A 19,865-nucleotide genomic window follows, 5' to 3' on the forward strand; every position below is an offset into this window, starting at 1 on the left:
TATCATAGTGGAAAGATCTGAAACCTATACTGGATTCTATAATGTTCTCAATCATATTTAACAAATCTATGCTTGAATTAGATTTTCTGCTCTCTAACTGAGTGTCGATTTAGTAAAACCAACTAATGCAGGCAGCCTCTAACTGCACTGTGTCATAAGAACTAACCTTTAAAATTGTTCAGAATTGGCAGCTGATCCCAGGATGACGGTAAGCTTATTAATTAAAGCTGATATTTATCCCCATTACACCTGTGCTGTGTCAATGCAATGGCTCCCACTCCTTTTATGAAAGCAGCATGATAGGATTCCAAGGCTAAAGTGCCGTTCTGCTGTACTACCTGGAAGACTGCATTTTCCTGTACACGTCTTCAAACTTCATACTCCAAGTATTCCAACCAAATTCAGGATAACAAATACCAGAGTCAGAAATGGTACTACATATTGCATATTTTTCTTACATAAATATGGCATGATGTGCACTTTCTTATGTGTTATGGGTTGAAAATTGTGTTTTGTCTGTTTAAATTCAGTTTAATTTTTAAAACTAAAAAAAATAAAGATAATTATCTCTGCTCAGTTGTGCCCAACTCTAGGGGGTGTTGCAGATCTCCTTTTCCTAGCTGAGAGAGCCAGTGTTGGCAAAAGATGCTTCCATGGTATAAGGTCAGCATGACTATACGTCGAGGTGTATTAAATGCTGTTACCTTCCCACAGAAGTGGTAGTTATCTATCTACCTGCATTTGCATGCTTTCAAAAGGCTAGACTGGCAGAAGCTGGGGTAAGAATGGGAGCTCACCCTGTCTCATGGTGCTTCAATCTCAAACTGCCAATCTTTCGGACACAAAACCATGCACCCTCAGGTCCATGGAAAAACCTCTCTCCACAGTACCAGTCCCTGCTGCCCAAAAGGTTGGAGACCTCTGCTTTAGAGAGTCTTAAATCAAAGCTATATCTTTTACTTTTATGTGGCACTTTCATTCTAATAATGAAATAAACTGATTTCATTTCTTAAAATTTAAGAAAGCAGAATAGGGAATATGTGCAAAACCTTCCCTCTCAATGAATTTGACCCCCAGTAGAAGACAAAGTACATTCAGAAAAAAAATATAACAGGTGTTAAAAGAGGATAAAAATACTGTTAAATCAAGCTCAACTGCTGATGACTTTGTGGAGATACCCAAATATATGCCTTAATTATTTTTATTAAAATATTGTCATCAGATCAATTTGCTGTTGTAATCTCCTTCGTTTCTACAGAATTCTTTTCCCCCCCTCCAATTTTATATTCTGGATGGAAACACAAGTTGTATTTAGTAGTTTCATTCTGTTTTGGAGTTTGCGGTCATTTTTCACAAAAACTAACTAAAAACAAATAGAATGTAAGAACATAATGTAACATTAATTATTTACATACAGGTAGCACTTTGTTAACAATAATAATTGTGACTGGAATTTCCTTCGCTAAGTGACGTGACTGTAAAGTGCAATGACAGGTAACTGCATTGTTTAGCAACAGCCATATGGTGGCCCTCATTGCTGATGTTAATTGAATCCCATCAGTTATTATGCAAGGCCCACCCTCACCCAATCCAAACTGTCCGTACCCCCAGATTAATATGATTGCTCCGAGGCAGTCATAAATGTAGGTGGCCCTGAATTTTATTTATATACCCATGGAGGCAGTGCAACAGCTGAAACTTTGTGGATCAGTAGTAAATTCCTTTGTTCAGCACAGCTGTAACTTTGAATAGTCACTATGAATGGACTTAAGCAAGGATTACCCATATATTTTTTTTGAATGAAATGTCTAGCAAGTTTGCTAATCATGCTTGTAATAACAAAAATTACTTGATAACTCATTAATCTAGTTCTGAAAGCTATCAAATATGTCTGATGGAGAAGATTCATGTATCATGGAAAATTCTATGAAAAAGTTAATTACTTACTAACCAAATGAAAGACCCAAATTATAAAAAAAAAATGTATCCCCCTACAAGTCAAATGAGTAAGGCACAGATAAGTGCATAGTGTAGGTAGCACTGGAAAAAAATGCTGAACCAAACAGTTGCATACACTGTTCGTGCCATATTTCAGTTTAACCTACTGATTCCTTGACAAAAGGAAAATAAATAGCAAAAGCTGCGTGAAAATGTGTTTGAGATTGCTAGATCGGATGGATTCAAGGACCTAAACAATAAAATACTCAAATAGTTATTTATTTTCATGACTGCATTACCTTTACAGAATTGCATTTAATCTTGACCTGGATACCACATTACCACATGCACTTCCATATACTTATTTCCTATGGCAAATTAAACCTAAGACATTTAAGTCTGTACTAATAAAACAGTATATATTGTGAAATAAATACAAACCAACCAGAATTCAACAGTGGCTGAAAATAAGATACTTTAAAGTTATCCTCTGAATTTTATTTATAGCATGTTCAAATATAAGTATCTGCCAACATTCCCAATAAAAATCATTTTCTCTATTAGACCAATATATAAATCAGTTTTGCAATAGTAGTCCTATTATTTTCCACATATTCTTCATACAGTACACATTATCTCTCAAAGTCTCAAATGATTTTCTCCAATTTAATTTCTATTTAAAAATCCAAATAATTAAGTTAATGATATAAAAGTTCACAAAATAACATCTGCCAGCTACTTACCAGTTTTAGGATTTATGTGAAAGAATCCTTGTGGATTTCCACTACTAATCTTGTAAGTGAGCTTTTCATTAGAGCTTGAATCCAAATCAAAGGCTTCAATCTGGATGACTGAAATGTCCTTGGGCGAGTTTTCCATAACTTCTGGGTAATAAACAGGCTGAGTAGTTTGTGGAGCATTGTCATTAACGTCTCCGACTTCTATGTAGATTTCAATGAATGAAGACAGAGGAATAACCCCTTGGTCAGTTGCATAAACAGTTAGCCAGTAGTGAGAAGTAGTCTCTCGATCAAGCCGATCAACAGTGAATATTTTACCTGTTTAGAAAGAGATAAAAAAGGATGAAAACTTTTTTGTAGGAAGTATCAGCTAAGTTTTTAAATTCTTTTTCCCCTACAGGACAGGTCAAAAATATTTCTGCTATTCTGTAAAGAAAAAAAAAGTATAATGTTCAAATCAATTAATTACAGATGGGAAGTAAAATGCAAATCATATTTAGCTAATTATTGTGAATTAGCATTACGAGAAAGAAAAACCAGCACAATTAAATATACATATAATTGTAACATCAAATATATCCTAACTTAATATTTGACCTGCAATGATGCCTAGCCCAGGGCTTTTCAACCTTTTCATGGATTGCACCACATTTAAGACATGACAATATTCGAGTACCTCCAGTGCTTAGCAAGGAGTCAAAAACTTGATGACTAAAAAAAAAAGGTGGGGATTTTGGGCTTTACTGGTTAGATTCATTTGTTGTTATATAAATGGTTAGTTTATAATATTATGGAAAGTAAAAAGTTGAGGTTCAATGTTAATACTTCCTACTGCAACAGTGGAACTCAGAAGTCAATGCCTTTTCTTTTCCCATTTCCCCCCTCACTTTTCCCTTTTTCTCTCACCCTTCACTCACAACCCCCACTCAACCTTTGCTAGCAAAAGCCTCTAGCCACTCACACATTGTGCACACAAGCTTCTCTCTTGCTCTCATTCACACACAAGTTCTCGCAAAAGCTTCTCTCTTGCTCCACTCACTCACACATTGCTCACAAAAGCTTCTCTCACTCCATTCATTCACACGTTGCTCGCACAAGCTTCTCTTTCACTCCATTCACTCACACATTGGTCACACAAGCTTCTCTCTCCCTCCATTCATACACATGTTGCTTGCAAAAGCTTCTCTCTTGCTCCATTCACTCACACATTGCTCATACAAGCTTGTCTCTCGCTCCATTCACACACACGTTGGTCGCACAAGCTTCTCTCTTGCTCCATTCACACACACTCTTGCTCTATTCATTCACACATTGCTTGCAAAAGCTTCTCTCTCACTCCATTCACACAAAAGCTCACAAAAGCTTCTCTCTCACATTCACACACGTTTCTCACACAAGCTTCTCTCTTGCTTCATTCACTCACATGTTGCTCGCAAAAGCCCCTTGCTTGCTCTTTCACTCACCCTTCACTTGCAAAAGCCGCTCTCTATCTCTCTCCTCACCGCTTCGCTAACAAAAGTCTTTTCTGTTCTCTCTCTTTCTCCATGTGTTTTTTTTCTCACCCACCAAAACCTACCCCTTTTATAGCTTCTCTCTCCGCCCTCCTCCCCCTCCTTTTCTTTTCCTGGCGTGCCAGAAGCTCCAACCATCACGCAGTGGTGAGTGCAGATTCTGGGGCTTCTGCCAAGTCCTGCAGCTCCAGCTGATCTCCAGATCTGTGCGGCACCACTTTAGCTGGTTCCCTCCCCAGCTACCCTTGACTAGGGGTCATGTACCACCTGCCAGGTACTAAGGTACCACTGGTGGTACACGTACCACTGGTTGAAGAGCCCTGGCCTAGGCTGTCAACACAGTTGATCCAGTCCTACTTCCAAAGCAGGAAACAAGTACCTTAATGTGCAGTGGTACTATAAACAGGTTGCATAGTCTTTAGAAACCCTGGGATTAATTCTCCTCAGTTCTTTAGGAGGATTACAAACTTGTGAGGCAATAATCTCTTCATTTCTCTGCCATGGCTAACAATTATAGTAAAAAATTCAATTAATATACTTTGCTAACGTGGATTTCACCTGTGTTAGATCTTCTCCATAGAAAGGAACCCATGAACCTCAATCTTTCCCTTTACTATTATCCTGTTGATCAGATTTAAACTATACCAGTTCTGATGCATTAATGATAAAATTTGGACTTAGTACTGTATTTCCATGAGCTCAAGCCAAAGTCATAGGAATTGTCTTGTGAAGGTTGACTGACAAGCACAGCGGATAAAGAGCCTAAAATCAGGCATGGGAAATGTGCTTTCCTCTCAGGACACTTTGACCCAAGATGAAGATACCACCTTTTGGCCTTCCAGAAGCTTTTAAAAGCTTTGTGTTCTAGAGAGCATTTGGGACTTTAATGCCAAGTTTTCTGAGAGTTGGGATTACATACTTTTTGCAGAAATTATATACAGTATTGCTGTTATTTTATGCAGTACTACTGTTGCTGTATTGGCTATTACCGCTTCTGTAAAGAGTAAAACTGACTACTGTAGTTTACAAATGTACAAATTAAATAAAAGTGAATAAATTAAACTACACATTCAGAAGATCCAGCTACACCTATTCATTAACAACTAACCATCCCCCATATTTGGTTTTCACTTGGCTGCTCTGGCCACTCAATCCCAATGCAGTAACACCAAAGAAGAATTAATTTTCTTATTGGTTAATATATTTGAAGTGTTCCCAATTCCAAAAAAATCTGACCATCATGTACTGTATTGAGTTACACTCTGATCAGAACTTTTAGTCACCAAGGACTTCCAGTTAGGCATTGTGGCGTGATGGGCGCAGGAAGATGGCCTCCATATTCCATGTTCAATTTTGCCCCACTTGGGGCCCTAAAAAGTGTCAAAATTTTCCCTGGAGGGGACCCTCGTTGATCATGGAGGGGCAGTGGCCTCTCCATTTGATCTGAGGAAGCCCTTCAAACTGGGAGGGGAAAGACTGGCTACAGTTCTGTGGCCAGTCAGAAGCTGCTGACAACCAAAGAAAATAAACACTAACGAGAAGCTTTTGAGCAACATGGACTATATCCTCTCTTTATGATTTTAAGATTTTTTTTTCCTGGGGAAAAAACCACCCAAAGCAAAGAATCCTCCCCGATGAGAGAGGGAAGGGGAATTTCCGCCCCATTCCTTCAGGAAAAGAAAAGCGCGAACTAATTGCTTCAGGGAAAACAGAAAATCACAAGATTAATATGGAACCAATATAGATAAGTTTTGAAATTTTTGGGATGAAAAGTATTTTTGAGATTTTTTTAGAAAAGACTTGAAAAGTTTGTAATATAAGTTTGGATTTAAAAAGGTGGAAGACGGTGTTAATGACACCTAATGGAGAACTACGGCACTGCAATTTATTATTAAAGAAACTTGGCTTGAAGCCCACTCAGATAAGACTTTGGTTGTCCTTGGAAACTTTCACTTTTAAAGACTGCAGCTGGGAAAAGAGGAAAAAACCTCTTGGTCTGCTTATCTGTGCTGGGGACCGACTGTATTGGACTATAAAGACTATGTACAAAAACAAAAAGAGTGTTCCATACTTAACCTTAAATGGTAAAAAATAATCTTTAACACCTGTCTCTGAAGCTCCCAGGTTGATATACTGTTAATGTTAATGAAATCTCAGAAAGAAATGCTATGTTGAAATCAATCCAAAAGACAATTGTTTTATTTCATGATGAGACTAAAAATAACGCAAATGAGATAAAAAAAACAATTTTCTAATCTAAACTTACAAATCCTGACAATGACTACAAAGAAGGAACTAGTAACCCAGAAAACAGAAGAAAAATTGGAAGAAACTGGTCCAAAAATGGAGGACCTAAAGGAAGGAATTAACAGACAAGATAATAAATGAAAGAATTATTATAAATGAAAAATTAGAAGATGCAGGATAACACCGGAAATGGAAAAGATATCTTACTTGTCAAGATTTCAAAACACATTTGAGGATAAGGAAGAAGAGCTGAGCGAACGGATAAAGCTGTTAGTAGAAATGCTGAATATTGACAAACAAGAAAAGAAAAGCTGAAGGAGAAAGATGGAGGCTGTTTAATGAATATAAATGGGTTGAGCCTTCTTTCAAAAATACTTCAATCAAATTCTCTTCCTCATTCCAAACAATATATACAAAAACAGGAAGAATTACTTGATGATTCAAATGTACTGACTTGGAAAGTTATTTGGCAAAGGAAGAAAGCAAGAGTAAGACTGAAGAAAGTAGAGGTTTTGACCTATTAGATGGGATATTATACTATGAAACAGATGTTTGAATATGGTTTAAAAAATAGATAACTGTTAGAAATAAAAGTATTATTACAATTAAAAGGATAGGATTTGTAACCAGAATATTATATTTTGTTATGAGATGGGAAATATGAAAATTCTAAAAGGGTTTGAATAAGAGAAGCCTTTGGTTACCCAAATATAATTTATTATGAGAAAATTATAAGCAATAGATACTTTGAACACTGAGGAGAAATTTTTTTAAAAAGCGGGTAAAACAGGATATTGATTGAACAAATGGATTTTAAGTGCAAATGCAATTGAGATGTGTTTTGGCTAGAAAAGATATTATAAACTGACTCTATCGATATTACGTACAATACCAGAAAAATGTGATGAAGATTTCTATATTTAATTGTATATGTATTAACAGTAACAACAATTGTATTTGCCCATTGTGGAAAAATGCATAGCACCAGAAGAAGAGAGGATTAAGGAAGCACTGGATGGTGTAGTATTGGAACTATACTGAAAAAGTTAATATGTATCACTGAATTACCAATGGACCCAGACAACATGTTGTTTATTAAGTACTTATAATTGTAAAATTATAAAATTAATAAAAAAATAAAAAAAGAAATTTTAGTCACCAAGAGTTCATATCTTTTTTCTCTCTTTATTCCTTGCTATATTTGAAAAAGAAAAGAGAAGAAGCCACTTAATACAAAGAGAGGACAGGGATAATAAGCACCAGAATTAACTCGCTACAAGACAACATTAACTCTGAACAGGGTGAATACTAATTGATTATTATTATTTTTTAAAAAAAATAAAAATAGGATTTTTTTTACTTAAATTGGATTTTTTTATTTTTATCAAATTCATTTTAATAAAATGCTTTTGGAGTAAAAATATATCTAAATATAGTTTTCTACTTAAAATACATTAATAATTTAGTTTATTCAGCAAGAAATGGAGCTTTGTTCTGTAGCATTAGGCTGTATATTCTGCAATATTTACCTTTTTGGTAAACTCATTCAGTGAATCCAAGCTCTGCAAGCTGAGATAACATACACTGCATTGATGCATTCACACAATTTCACAGTAACCGTGAGATAAATCATAAAACAAAGTTCAGGAATATTCCTTTATCCCATTGTTTTGCAAATCTATGTACATTACAAATTGTATGATTGTTTGAAGAGAAATGCATCTGTACCAGGTTCTAAGAGTTTTAGTTAAATAAAAGAATTTGAGTATTTTTCCAGCTATGTGTGATGAGCCTATTAACCTAAAATGGGTTCTGATATCGCTGTTTTACTAACCTGACAGCTTATTGTTCTAAACATTTTGTTTGCAAATAATATTAAAGATTCTAACTACCAGCAAGAATGACTCCTTACATTTAAAGAGCACCTGTCATTTCAGATCCATATGGCAGCACCTATTAGCAAGCATCCACTCAGCTGCTGTCCGCCATGTCCCTCACCTTGTTGTGTCACTGCCGCATCACCAGCTGTCCCATTAAAGTGAATGAGACTGTCGGTGAGTCAACAGCAGGTCAGAGGAGGAGTCGCTGTGGGACAGAGATGACAGTTGCTCTTTAAAAATTATGATTTAAATCGAGTTGATTTAAATCAAGCCTTTTTACCAGTGATTTAAATCGAGTTGATTTAAATCAAATCCACCCTGATTCTAAATGAATGGTTAGTTCAATTCAACCCCAGAACCTTTTAAAAAATTGTTTCTAATCACATCTCATTTACTTAAAAAATCCACAAAAAGAAAACCAATTATCATACTCAGTTTTAAACAGGTTTAAATTGAATTCAGTTTCAAATGTTATTTTAAAAATGTCTGAATTAACCACCAGATGTCACTGTAGAAAGACATTTATAAAACTAGCAGTGATGAAACAATATGAAAAGCAAGTAAACCAGATAGTATCATTTTTGTTTTTCATGCAAAATGGTCCCATTTTATTAGAGGAAAAACTGCTAATTGCTTTGAATCAAGAAAAGCCAAGTTATTAATGCAGGTCAAATTGTCATTTATGTAGCACAACTAATTCAAATTGCATATTTTAATTACGATCTACTGTAGACTACCAAATAGAAAATCCTTTACATTTTATATACAATCTACATATATTAAAACTAATATAGTATCATACTGGCAAATTTTCTTTTCTTTTAGAAATTCTACAATGAAAAGAGAAAAAAGAAGAGCATTTCAGAGACAATTGAAGCTAGCAGGTATTGTCTGAATAAACTTGAGGGAACTGTGTTACAACGTCCATCAGCATACCCGTGAACAAATTATCACCTGTTTGATACACATAATATTTCCAATCAGTCTAGTCAATTTGCATTTTTATTCATTTCTTGTAAAGTAATTAGTTTCTCCCTCCCAAATGGAGAAAATAATGTTGTGGCATAGGAGATCTTAACTGATTGGAAAAATGTGCTATAAACATGCCACAACATTTCCTGAACTTTACTTTGATCAGAAAGAGTATGGTAGCAACTAATTTTCCAGCTAATTTTATTAAAATGCAAAAGCTTAGTTGGAAAAGGTGGTACCAGACTCCTCCAGGTTTTTTTTCCTTTTTTTTTTTGCTGCCACAGCTCTTTTAGTGTTTACAATTTGATCTTATCAGTGATGCAGTCTTTATCCTGAGAAAGCCAAGTCATGTTGTAATCCAGCCAACCCAGTTGAATCTTGCACAGAAACTATGACTCACTCCTAGCAACAGACCCTGCCAATTATGTACTGATAAATAGCAATATCCATGAGGTTATTTTATGCAGAAGAGTGGGAAATATTTGGTTGGAGAGATCCATATGATCAGCCTTATCCAAACATTTCTAATATTCACAACTATATAATATAACAAGTTGCAAAGGTACCTCAATTTATTTATAGTGGGGCTTAAAAATTTGTGAATTCTTTTGAATTTTCAATATTTCTGCATGTATATGAACTACTATGTGAGATGTTCTCCAGACAAATCTTAAGACTTGATAAATAGAATCCAATTAGTCAAAAACATTATACTTGTTCATTGATTTGTTAAGGAACACAAATCAAAGTTACATATTTGTCCTTGAACCTTTTTCCAAGTTCTATCAGGGGAGTGCAGATATTGAACACTCTCTAGGATGATTGTCCTCTACTACAGAATGCACAGCTTTCGGAAGAATGTAGAGGAAGGGGACACATATCTAGGCAACCAGATCAATCAAATCAACCCTGGCGATGTCGCAGTAGATGGGTTTTGGGGATCTGACTTTGTGAAGAGTATTTTGACCCTTAATATTGATTTGGAATCTCACTATACAAGCAACACTAACTCATATCATTTCATGATATTTTCTTATAGTCCAAAATAAATTTACTGTTTAAAACAGGGGTCCCCAATCCCTGGTCCATGGACTGGCACCGGCCCACACAAACAAGCCAAGCCCATCCACAGGATACAGGTAGCACGCAAAACCACATCCCACCCAGTCCACAGAAAAAGCTTTCTCCATGGAACTGGTCCTTGGTGCCCAAAAGGCTGGTGGCTGCTGATTTACAGCAAGTTTAATCTGACAGCTTTCAACTTACATACAATATATATTGAAATGCAAATAAAGGTCATCAGTTAAAGGAGATGATGAAAGAAATGATGGATAGAATGCAAGAAAATACACAGAATGAAGAGATCAAAAAGAGTTGCAGCTTAGCTGGTTCAGAAAGCTGTTGATCCTATAATTGCATATTAAAATGGAAGATTCCCATGATGTCTGGCACAAGTAAAGAATTCTGGGACTTCTTTTTAATGACACCTTGCTTCTGAGGTATGGGATTGTTGAAATAGTATACTTCAAAAAGGAATTTAATATTAAATGCCAAGTTAATAATTATTTTATGTCAACTCAGGTTTGTCTTCTACTGACTGCATATATATAAATGCTCATTAGAATTTTACTGAATTAACTCTGGTACAGTAATAATTTGTAACTCTTGCAAGGGCATGCCAGTAATTCCATCCATTCCATCTATTTTTGTCAACCCCTCCTAACCTTAACCAAACTCACTTCAAATGTCCAAATAACAATGACTATTGTTTCAAAGCAGTAATCTGTTTTTATTTGGTTCAGCACTCATTGATTGATTCTTCATGGTATTCTTAGTAAGTGTCTCTAACCCTATCATTCTCAGGATCCTATGTCATACCAGAGTTGTTTCAACTTTTTCTAATCTATTCTGATCCCATGAAAATATGAATCCAAAAGGTTCTTAAAGTTCAACATATTTCATTGTTTTACAACAACTACAACTAACAGGAGCCAGGATACAATAGAAACACAAATCCTTAGCACACAACAGCTACTGTTTTTTATAATGAGAAGATGGTAAAAAGACAAGGATGAGAAATGACAAGGTAACAAGTAATTGTATTTTAAGTGGTAGAGACATAGTTGATCCCCAGCAATTACATTGCAAAAATGGAAGATCCCAGAAAATCTAGTCGAAGGGGCGTTGTCTTACCTGAACGCCTTTTCTCAGCATGATGATAGCGAATGCATGAATGGGTTAACTCTGTCTTCCTGCCCAATTAGACTAGTCAGTCAAACTTGCCACGCCTCTCCTGGGCCAGGACACCTCCCAGTGATGACGAAGGCAAAGCAAATGACGACAGTCCGACATGTTGGCTCCTATACCCCTGACACAGGACCTGACGAACACTAAGGGGTGGGTGTGGATTCTCCATCATCATGCTGAGAAAAGGCGTTCAAGTAAGACAACGCCCCTTCTCCAGCATGACAGATGGAGAATCCACGAATGGGACATACCAAAGCTGCCCTGTCCCTATGGGAGGGAATCAGTCTGGGCCTGTGTCCCACCCTGTGGCACTACCTGTTGCAGCACTCTCCGGCTGAATGAGGCGTTGAGGTCTAGAACTGCAATTGAAAACCTCCTGTGCTTGACCATTCACTTCTGAAAAGTTTTGGAGTCAAGACAAACAATGAATGGGTCTGATGTTGTTGAGTCAGCATAAAACTGATGACACACACACAAAATTGAACTGCAAGCAGAAGGAATCCGAACTCAGAGCCCTCTGCAATGATTAGAAGGAGGAAGCCTGAAAAGGGGCCCTGCGCCTGTCCAGCACCTCAGAGCCAGCTTCTCTTGGATTGACAAAGCAAACTGCAACTCTGTAGTTTGGCGGCTGCTTGAAATCCACCCCCTCCCCCTCCTGAGCTGGCAAGGACAAACCGAGTCAAAAGCTTTCCGGAAAAACTGGGACAATAGCAACGCCCAAAATGGCAGCCGCTACTGAAAATGAGCACAGGAGGGAATCTGTTCCTTCCCCTCAAGACCGGTTAGAAGGCAAGCAAAACTCTTCGCGTGCCTCTGCTACTTCAGGCACGCTGAAAAAAAAATAAGCAACGAAGAATTTCTTAGTAAAAGCCTCCCCACAGACTTGCAAAATTGAAAAACGGAATTCAAAATGGTGGCTGCAATAAACGCACTGCAAAAACGCAAGCCAGAGAAGTCAGAAGAGGCTGCAGCTTAGTCAGAGCTTCTAGCTAGAAAAAAAAAAAGGAACGTTTTCACGAGCTCCTGCAATTTCAGGCACTCTTAAACAGACAGCTGAACTGAGAAAAAACTCTCCACAAACTGACAATAAACAGCAGGCATTCAAAATGGTGACCGCGGAAAATTAAAGCCTGAGGCTTTTTGGAAGGCTGCATCTCACACAGAGCTTGAAGCTGGAAAGGGGAAGGAGAAGCCAGATACTGCACTGGTCCCAGCTCAGGGGATGAGAAGAATCCACGAAGGGGGAAAAAAAACCTATACGATCTGCTCAAATTACTCTGAAGAGAAGACTCAGCAGAATTCTGGGAGCCAAATTTGCTACGTCTTTTCTGGGCACAGACTAAGTCGTGACTGGGAGGTGTCCTGGCCCAGGAGAGGCGTGGCAAGTTTGACTGACAGTCTAATTGGGCAGGAAGACAAGAGTTAACTCATTCGTGGATTCTCCATCTATCATGCTGGAGAACAGAACATTCTAGGATCGCTTGGATAAATCTGCACTAAGGTTAACTCCAGAGGAATTAAATGATTATGATGGGTATTGATTGCAACCATTATTACGAATGGGGCAGGAGAAATGTGGGGGTGTAAAGTAATAAGCAGATTAACAGGAATACAGAGAACAAGCCCAAATGGTGCAAATTTGAAGAAATGTACAATAATTGCTGCTCAAAGTAAATGAGGGTAATGATAGTTTAGTGACAAATCTGCAAAGAATAATCAGATAAACAGCTCTATTAGGAGAGTAAATATTTTAATATATTTTTAATCTTCCAGAGCTACACTCTCAAGCATCCAAAGTCACAGTGAATTTGTCAAAATTGACAAATACGAAAATGATTTTGTTTAGGTAGGCAGACTCTATGAAATTAAATCTTGTTATATTTTACAGACTGCATCACCATTATAGTCAAAGGACAGATGTTCAAATCAACAATGTAGAAGGGAAAAGTTTAATTGCCATGACTTCTTGTGCTTAGCATGGACAGTAGACATTTCCATGCCTACTTTACATGGATCACAATTTCAGATTACTACAATATAGACTTTACCTTTCTTTTTTAAAAAGGGAACCAAAATATTATATAAGTAAAAACAACATCTCTATTCCATAATTATTTGAGAACTGTAGTATGTGCATTTGTTTCTATTATCTAAATGAGAGAGAGAGAGAAAAGAAAGAGAAAGCAGCACTAGCAATAGAAATGTATATCTGAAAAGTAATAAGCAGGTTATTGGGCTGTGAGATGGGGAAAATGTATACCATTTACAAAGAAGCTTATTAAGCTATTAAATAGAAGAGGTCATCTTCCTACGGAAAAGAGCTATGGTACAGAATATTCATTACAGCATCCAAATGTCAACCTGTATCTTGTCCCTCTGGAGACTGTTCCAGAATTCTTTTGGTACCTCATTAAGGAATCTCCATGGGCCCAAACAAATCATAATAATGTTCCATTTAAAGTTGTATTTCTTATGTCTGTTACTCTAAACCCATTCTGTACAACTTCGTATTTTTCTCCAAAGTATTACATTCTCTCTTGTACAATCTCCTCAAAAAATAAACACAAAACCTAGGTTAAAATTTCTCTGAACCTGAAGGCTGTATTCCTATGTTAATGTATCTTGCACTTGTTCCAGCTTGACTGCTGTTGTTGAATTATTATCATAAGGAACTCTGAGCTGACTAGCCCTCAACCAAGCAGAATGAATCATTTAGCCATTTTCTCTTGATAAAGGAAACCACAAATGCAAAACAAACAATTTTTCTGTGCATGATGCTGTGTATAAATTTGATTCCAAGTCAGACAAATCCCTTTTGGAAGAAAGCTGGAAACAATATTTAATTGAAATATATTTAGATACTTTTCATTTCTATACAACTACTTGATATTCTGGAAAACCACAAGTGAGGAAATAGGTTAGTAGACAGCTAAAATCTGTCTGTTGCAATTCCTGCCTTCAGGAATGATCCTCCCCATGCTCCCTCACCGAGATTTTTGTGGCTTCTATCATTATTTCAGTCAGGAAATTAATGAAGATTTGTTGTTATTCCGGGCCTCATTTTTGTTTCTTTGCTTCATTTTATTTTGTTTTGGTCTTTTGTTCTGTTGTATACTTTTTATTTTTTTTAGTTTTTTCTATGTGTCCCAGAGTCATTTGTTAGCTGGGCAGACAATGAATGAATGAAGGGTAGAGACTGTTATGAGATACAATTTTTAATTATGCTTATTGCTCTGTGTACCAATGAAGGCTTCAAAAAGACTACTTTGTAGTCTCCACTGCAGTCTTAATTTAGCAGGCCCTAAATGTTTCCTTTTCTGACACACACACAGCCAAAAAAAAACCCAAGCACAAGTGTGCTTTTTAATGGCCAAAGAACATTTATACTCAAGCTTCAAGTGTTAACACATACTATCCTCTTTCTTGGATAAGGACAATCTAATTACTGTTGCCCATGTACTGGTAATCACTCATTTAGATTAGCATCATACACCTGATGGGATACACAACCTGGACTTAGTGCATAATGTAACTCGGCAAATTCCAAAGCAGAGACGCTGGCCATTCATTTTATACCTTGTTTACAGACATTGAACTGACTGACAAATCAAGTTCACCCTTCAATATTTGGCATACAAAGGCCTAAATAATTATCATCAGGCTACCCTGAATACCGACATAATGCAGTGCTAGAATTTACATTAAGGTCCCTTCTCTATGATCATCTTTTCTCTGAAATTATCTCCTCCCATTTCTGATATTTATTTCTATCATAAACAAAAATAAATTACCCCCCCCCACCGCGGCTTTTTCCAAGCCACCTTTTAACATACATGTTTTTTTATATAATTTCAATAATACTGTTTTATTTTAATTTTATTTTGAAACCTGCTTCAGGATAATTGCACAGAAAGATTAAAAATACACCATCAATATTTTTAAAGGCATTAAAAATATGAATTGAAGAAATTGTAACTTCCTACTTCCCCGCCACACACACACACACACACACACACACACACACACTTCATATACTCAGATCAAGTTTTTGAGGGTGGTGAGGAAAAACATGGGACACAGGGATGAATGTTTTAAAATCTTTTCAAGTGCCCAGTTCTCAGATCTCTCAAGTTGCACTGGGACACAGGAGTATATTTTCAGAGAAAATTAATGCATATAAAAAGCATTTGTTTCTATGACTTGTTAATAATCTTGGGGGGGACACCTACATTATTTCATATTATTTTTTACAAAATAAATCTCATTGGAGAATGGAAAATTGATGAACTGGCTGGACTATGTGCGTGATCTGCAGTATGAAATCTACCCTGGTTCACTTATTTTTCAAAAGATCCATGTTTAAAGCTCACAATGATCTTTTAAAATAAATTACCATGTGAAAGGCATTGAAAATTGTTTTCCAAAATTTGAGTAGTTATTTGAACCGCAGCTTAATTGCAACATGAGGATAGATAAGAAGACACCTGGTCACAGAAATCTCATTTGTCTCTCTAGCACAGGGGTAGGCAACCTTGGCTCTTTTGACTGGTGGACTTCAACTCCCAGAATTCCTGAGTCAGCATGGCTGGTTGAGGAATTCTGGATATTGAAGTCCACAAGTCATAAAAGAGGCAAGATTGCCTACCTCTGCTCTAGCATGAAAAACAAGTACTGACACTTCTTCAGCAAGACTACAGACAAGTGATGGAGAACCTTTTAGAGACCGAGTGCCCAAACTGCAACCCAAAACCTACTTATGTATTGTCGGGTACTGGGTGTGCATGGCCCATTGGGTGGGCATGGCTGCAGTGGTAACTGCAGACTGGGTGGGACTAAAAAGTTCAATCAATCAATTCCAACTTTGTGAGATCTTTTTTTTTCCTGCGAGAAGTTGAAATTGATTGAACTTTTTTTTTTTTTGCACATAGCGGTGGAGACCTAAAGTGAAAAGGTTTTATAAAACCCAGCTGAAGGCCTAGGACTGGGGCAACGGTGCACGTGCCCACAGAGAGGGCTCTGCGTGCCACCTGAGGCACGTGTTGCCATAGGTTTGCCACCACGGCTATAGACTAAAGGAAGATAGAACAAGCCTGTTTTCATCCAAAGGTCTGGCAAAAATTTTGGTGATTTAGTTTTGCTTCTGCTATAGACTTAGCAAGTCAAGCTTCTGTTTCCAGTCTCCCGATCCAGCCTACTAACTTACCCATACAGATATCCTTGACTTATGAGCACAATTGGAAGTCCCATCATCAGGCGATGCAGTTAAGTGAGTCATCACATGACTGTGCCCAATTTTATGACTTTTGCCATATTTGTTAAGTGAATCATCTTCCCTCACTAGTTTTGCTAGTCAGAAGCTGTCTGGGAAGGCTACCATTGTAAATACATGCCAGATGATAAATGCCTGAATTGAATCATGTGACTATAGGGATACTACAACCATCATAAGTGTGAGGATGGTTACAACTACCATCATAACTCTGAACAGCTAAATAATTGGTTATAAATCAGGGATTACCTTTATAGTAAACTGAATTCTGAGTTTGAAATGTCAGTCATGCATAATGCAGACCAAGCAGTCCCATTTTCACCACAGGAAAAGTCAAAGAAAGCAGAAAGGAAGTCATCACCATCTATTCTTATTCATTCGCTTTATAACACTGCAATAAGCCATTACCTTGAAGGCAAAGCCATGTCTTGACAAAATAGTTTTATTCCCCTTCCCCCCCCCCCATCAAAGGGGAATGTATGAAAATTCATTCATTCAGTTCTGAATAAAATGCATAACTGCAGTGAGATCTTCCTTTTCTTCCATTAATGAAAAACTATAAAGTACGCTTCCTTATGACATGAAAAAAGTACGAAAGAAGGTACTTATAATGGTTTTTATAAACACTTCAGAATCAATATACTATTTTTTGTTTTTGTAAAAAAAACTATAATGTTAGCATGCTTTCCTATTTTCCTTAGCTGTGCCCAATAGCTGAAGGAATTCTCCAACAAATGCACTGGATTGTGTGCTAAAGCTTGAAGTTTCAAAATACCTTTCTTTCTGCCAGAGCAAGAAGACCAGTCATGGTGATCAATTTGCTACCACAACCAGTTAAGATCTGTTAACCCACCAAACAAGGACCAAATTGAATCTGATCAGTAAAGAAACAGGGAAATAGAACAGATTGGACAGAGGACACTTCATTATATGTTGTTCATCAGAAGAATATGGAGATACAAGGAAGTTTTCTTGTGACCTGGAGGGGATGTGTTATGCTTGTTTTCCTCCCCAAATTAGGGACTATATACCTTACAACTGTTGGATCATCACATTCCTGAAGAAAGTAAAAGGGCTAGACTCTCTAAACCTTAGTTATCAAATAAGATAGGGAATGTCTGAATCAAGCAAAGGAAGCATTCACATATTCACCAAGAAACCTTTGAGAAGGTAGCCCAGTGCAATAGTATGGCAAGATGTAGCAATGTGACATAAAGATTCAAACCTCTCAATAGAAGTTCTTATAATATGGAAAATATTATAAAAAGTAGATTTCAAGATTCATTGTTGATCTGCAACATGTTTGAGACTGAGGAAGATGACTCTACAATGTCTATAGTGTAAAGAATTCTTGCTTAAAGAGGAGAACACTATCACTGTTGGTAGTAGTGAAAAAGACCCCCTTTTGAAAGAGAATGATGCAACAACAATCAATTGGCCACTGATTGGGGGAAAAAACTGCCCTCCGGTACACACATTTGGGATATGACTCCCAGGATTCTCTAAACCTACTGACAAATATCACTTCCAACTGATCCAAATATAAACAACTAACACAATTAGATGTTACAATAAGTAACTAACATGATAAGTTCTTGGCAAAATTAAACATGATTATTGAAATATGTCTAATTAGATTATTGAAAGGAAAAATGCTTAGTTACAAAAATCTAAACAACTGGATATTTTCATGTAAGCTCCCATTTTATCTTTAATTCCACCAGGATGGGGAAATCTTAATGAACCTTCTATATGATGGGCAGTAGAGATGGCTAACCAGTTTACTAATTATGGAGGAACGTACAGATTTTATACAACTTTTGTAAGGTCTTGTAAACCTTTACTCATTTTCTTGAGTTCTGAGAAGCACATAGCTATTAGCCTGAGAAATACTGGGCAAGCTAAAGATGCTGGGATACACATAGTGTTTCATTCACTCACTATCAAAAGATATCCCTTAGAAAGAGAGAAAATATCTTTAGTGAGCAATTTTCTTCACTGATGGTGCCAAAGGGAATGGTTTGGATTTTTTAAAACAATAACATGAAATGCATTTTTCAAAATAGACTTCTGTAAGAAGTGGGCTGCATTTACATTGAGACTATTGTAACTTCTGAATTCTATGGGAAGTGAAGAGAAGTAAACCCAGAAAATAGTGTAAAAACAAGTACTGCAGGGATGGGGTGCAGGGTAGCAGGCTGTGAAGGCGCAATAATAAAGAGCACATAATGCAGTACTGTAGGAACAGGTTAATTTAACGATTCCAGTGTACTCATACAAATGTATTGAGCATAGAAAACACAGAGGAAGAATTATGTTCTTAATGCAAGCTAAAACTTATTTAATAAGCATTAATGAAATTTGGTGGGATAAAACTCATGAAGAAGAATGTGAAGACTGAAAAGCATAACAAAACAAACTGGCTACCGAAATGGAGAGGAGAGGGCGGATTGTGTAATACAGGGGTGTCAAACTCAATTTCATTGAGGGCCACATCAGTATTGCGGTTGCCCTCAAGGGGCCGGGTGGGTGTGGCCTGGGTGGGCGTGGCCTACTGGGTGGCCGTGGCTAGAGTGCATATGGCCTACTTGGTGGGCGTGGCCAGCTCTACATGGTTCGCATCAAGGGTGCCTGTGGGGGCCTGGGCAGGAGTGGGACAGATCTGACGGTCTCTGGCAGGATGAGGGTCTCTGGGCCAGGGCCAAGGCAGTGGGGGCCGTTCCCTCACTGTTTCCAGGATGGCTTCGCGGGCCACATGAAACCACTTCGTGGGCCGGATCTGGCCCCCGGGCCTTGTGTTTGACATGTCTGGTGTAATACATGAAGGAAGATACACTCACATTGACATCCAAAAATTTGAGCATAAGTGTCCTGTCATGTGTATTTGAATAAGGAGACCATGAAGAGGAAACATTATATTATAGCGTTGGTAGTAGGGTGCTGTAATCTGTCAAGCCAAGGCAGTCTAGAAGAGAGACGACTTTGGAAAATTCCTAACTACGAAAATAGATTTCTCCTGGAAAAACCAACTTGACCAAAACTGCATAAAAGTAGGTAGCCA

At 37.2% G+C, this 19,865-nt stretch overlaps 1 protein-coding gene across 2 annotated transcripts in view; it reads right to left on the bottom strand.

Moving 5' to 3' along the window:
• The window catches only part of FAT1 (FAT atypical cadherin 1), a 126,981-nt gene that overhangs the window by 71,266 nt on the left and 35,850 nt on the right, over positions 1 to 19,865 (bottom strand). For both annotated transcript variants that reach the window (XM_083367003.1, XM_083367002.1), the window contains exon 3: positions 2,682 to 2,996. In XM_083367003.1, coding sequence (XP_083223129.1) covers positions 2,682 to 2,996 — 315 coding nt within the window. The remainder of the gene's footprint in view (positions 1 to 2,681; positions 2,997 to 19,865) is intronic.

This window comes from Vipera ursinii (assembly GCF_947247035.1).
Source record: "Vipera ursinii genome assembly, chromosome: 7".
Classification (NCBI taxonomy): domain Eukaryota; kingdom Metazoa; phylum Chordata; class Lepidosauria; order Squamata; family Viperidae; genus Vipera; species Vipera ursinii.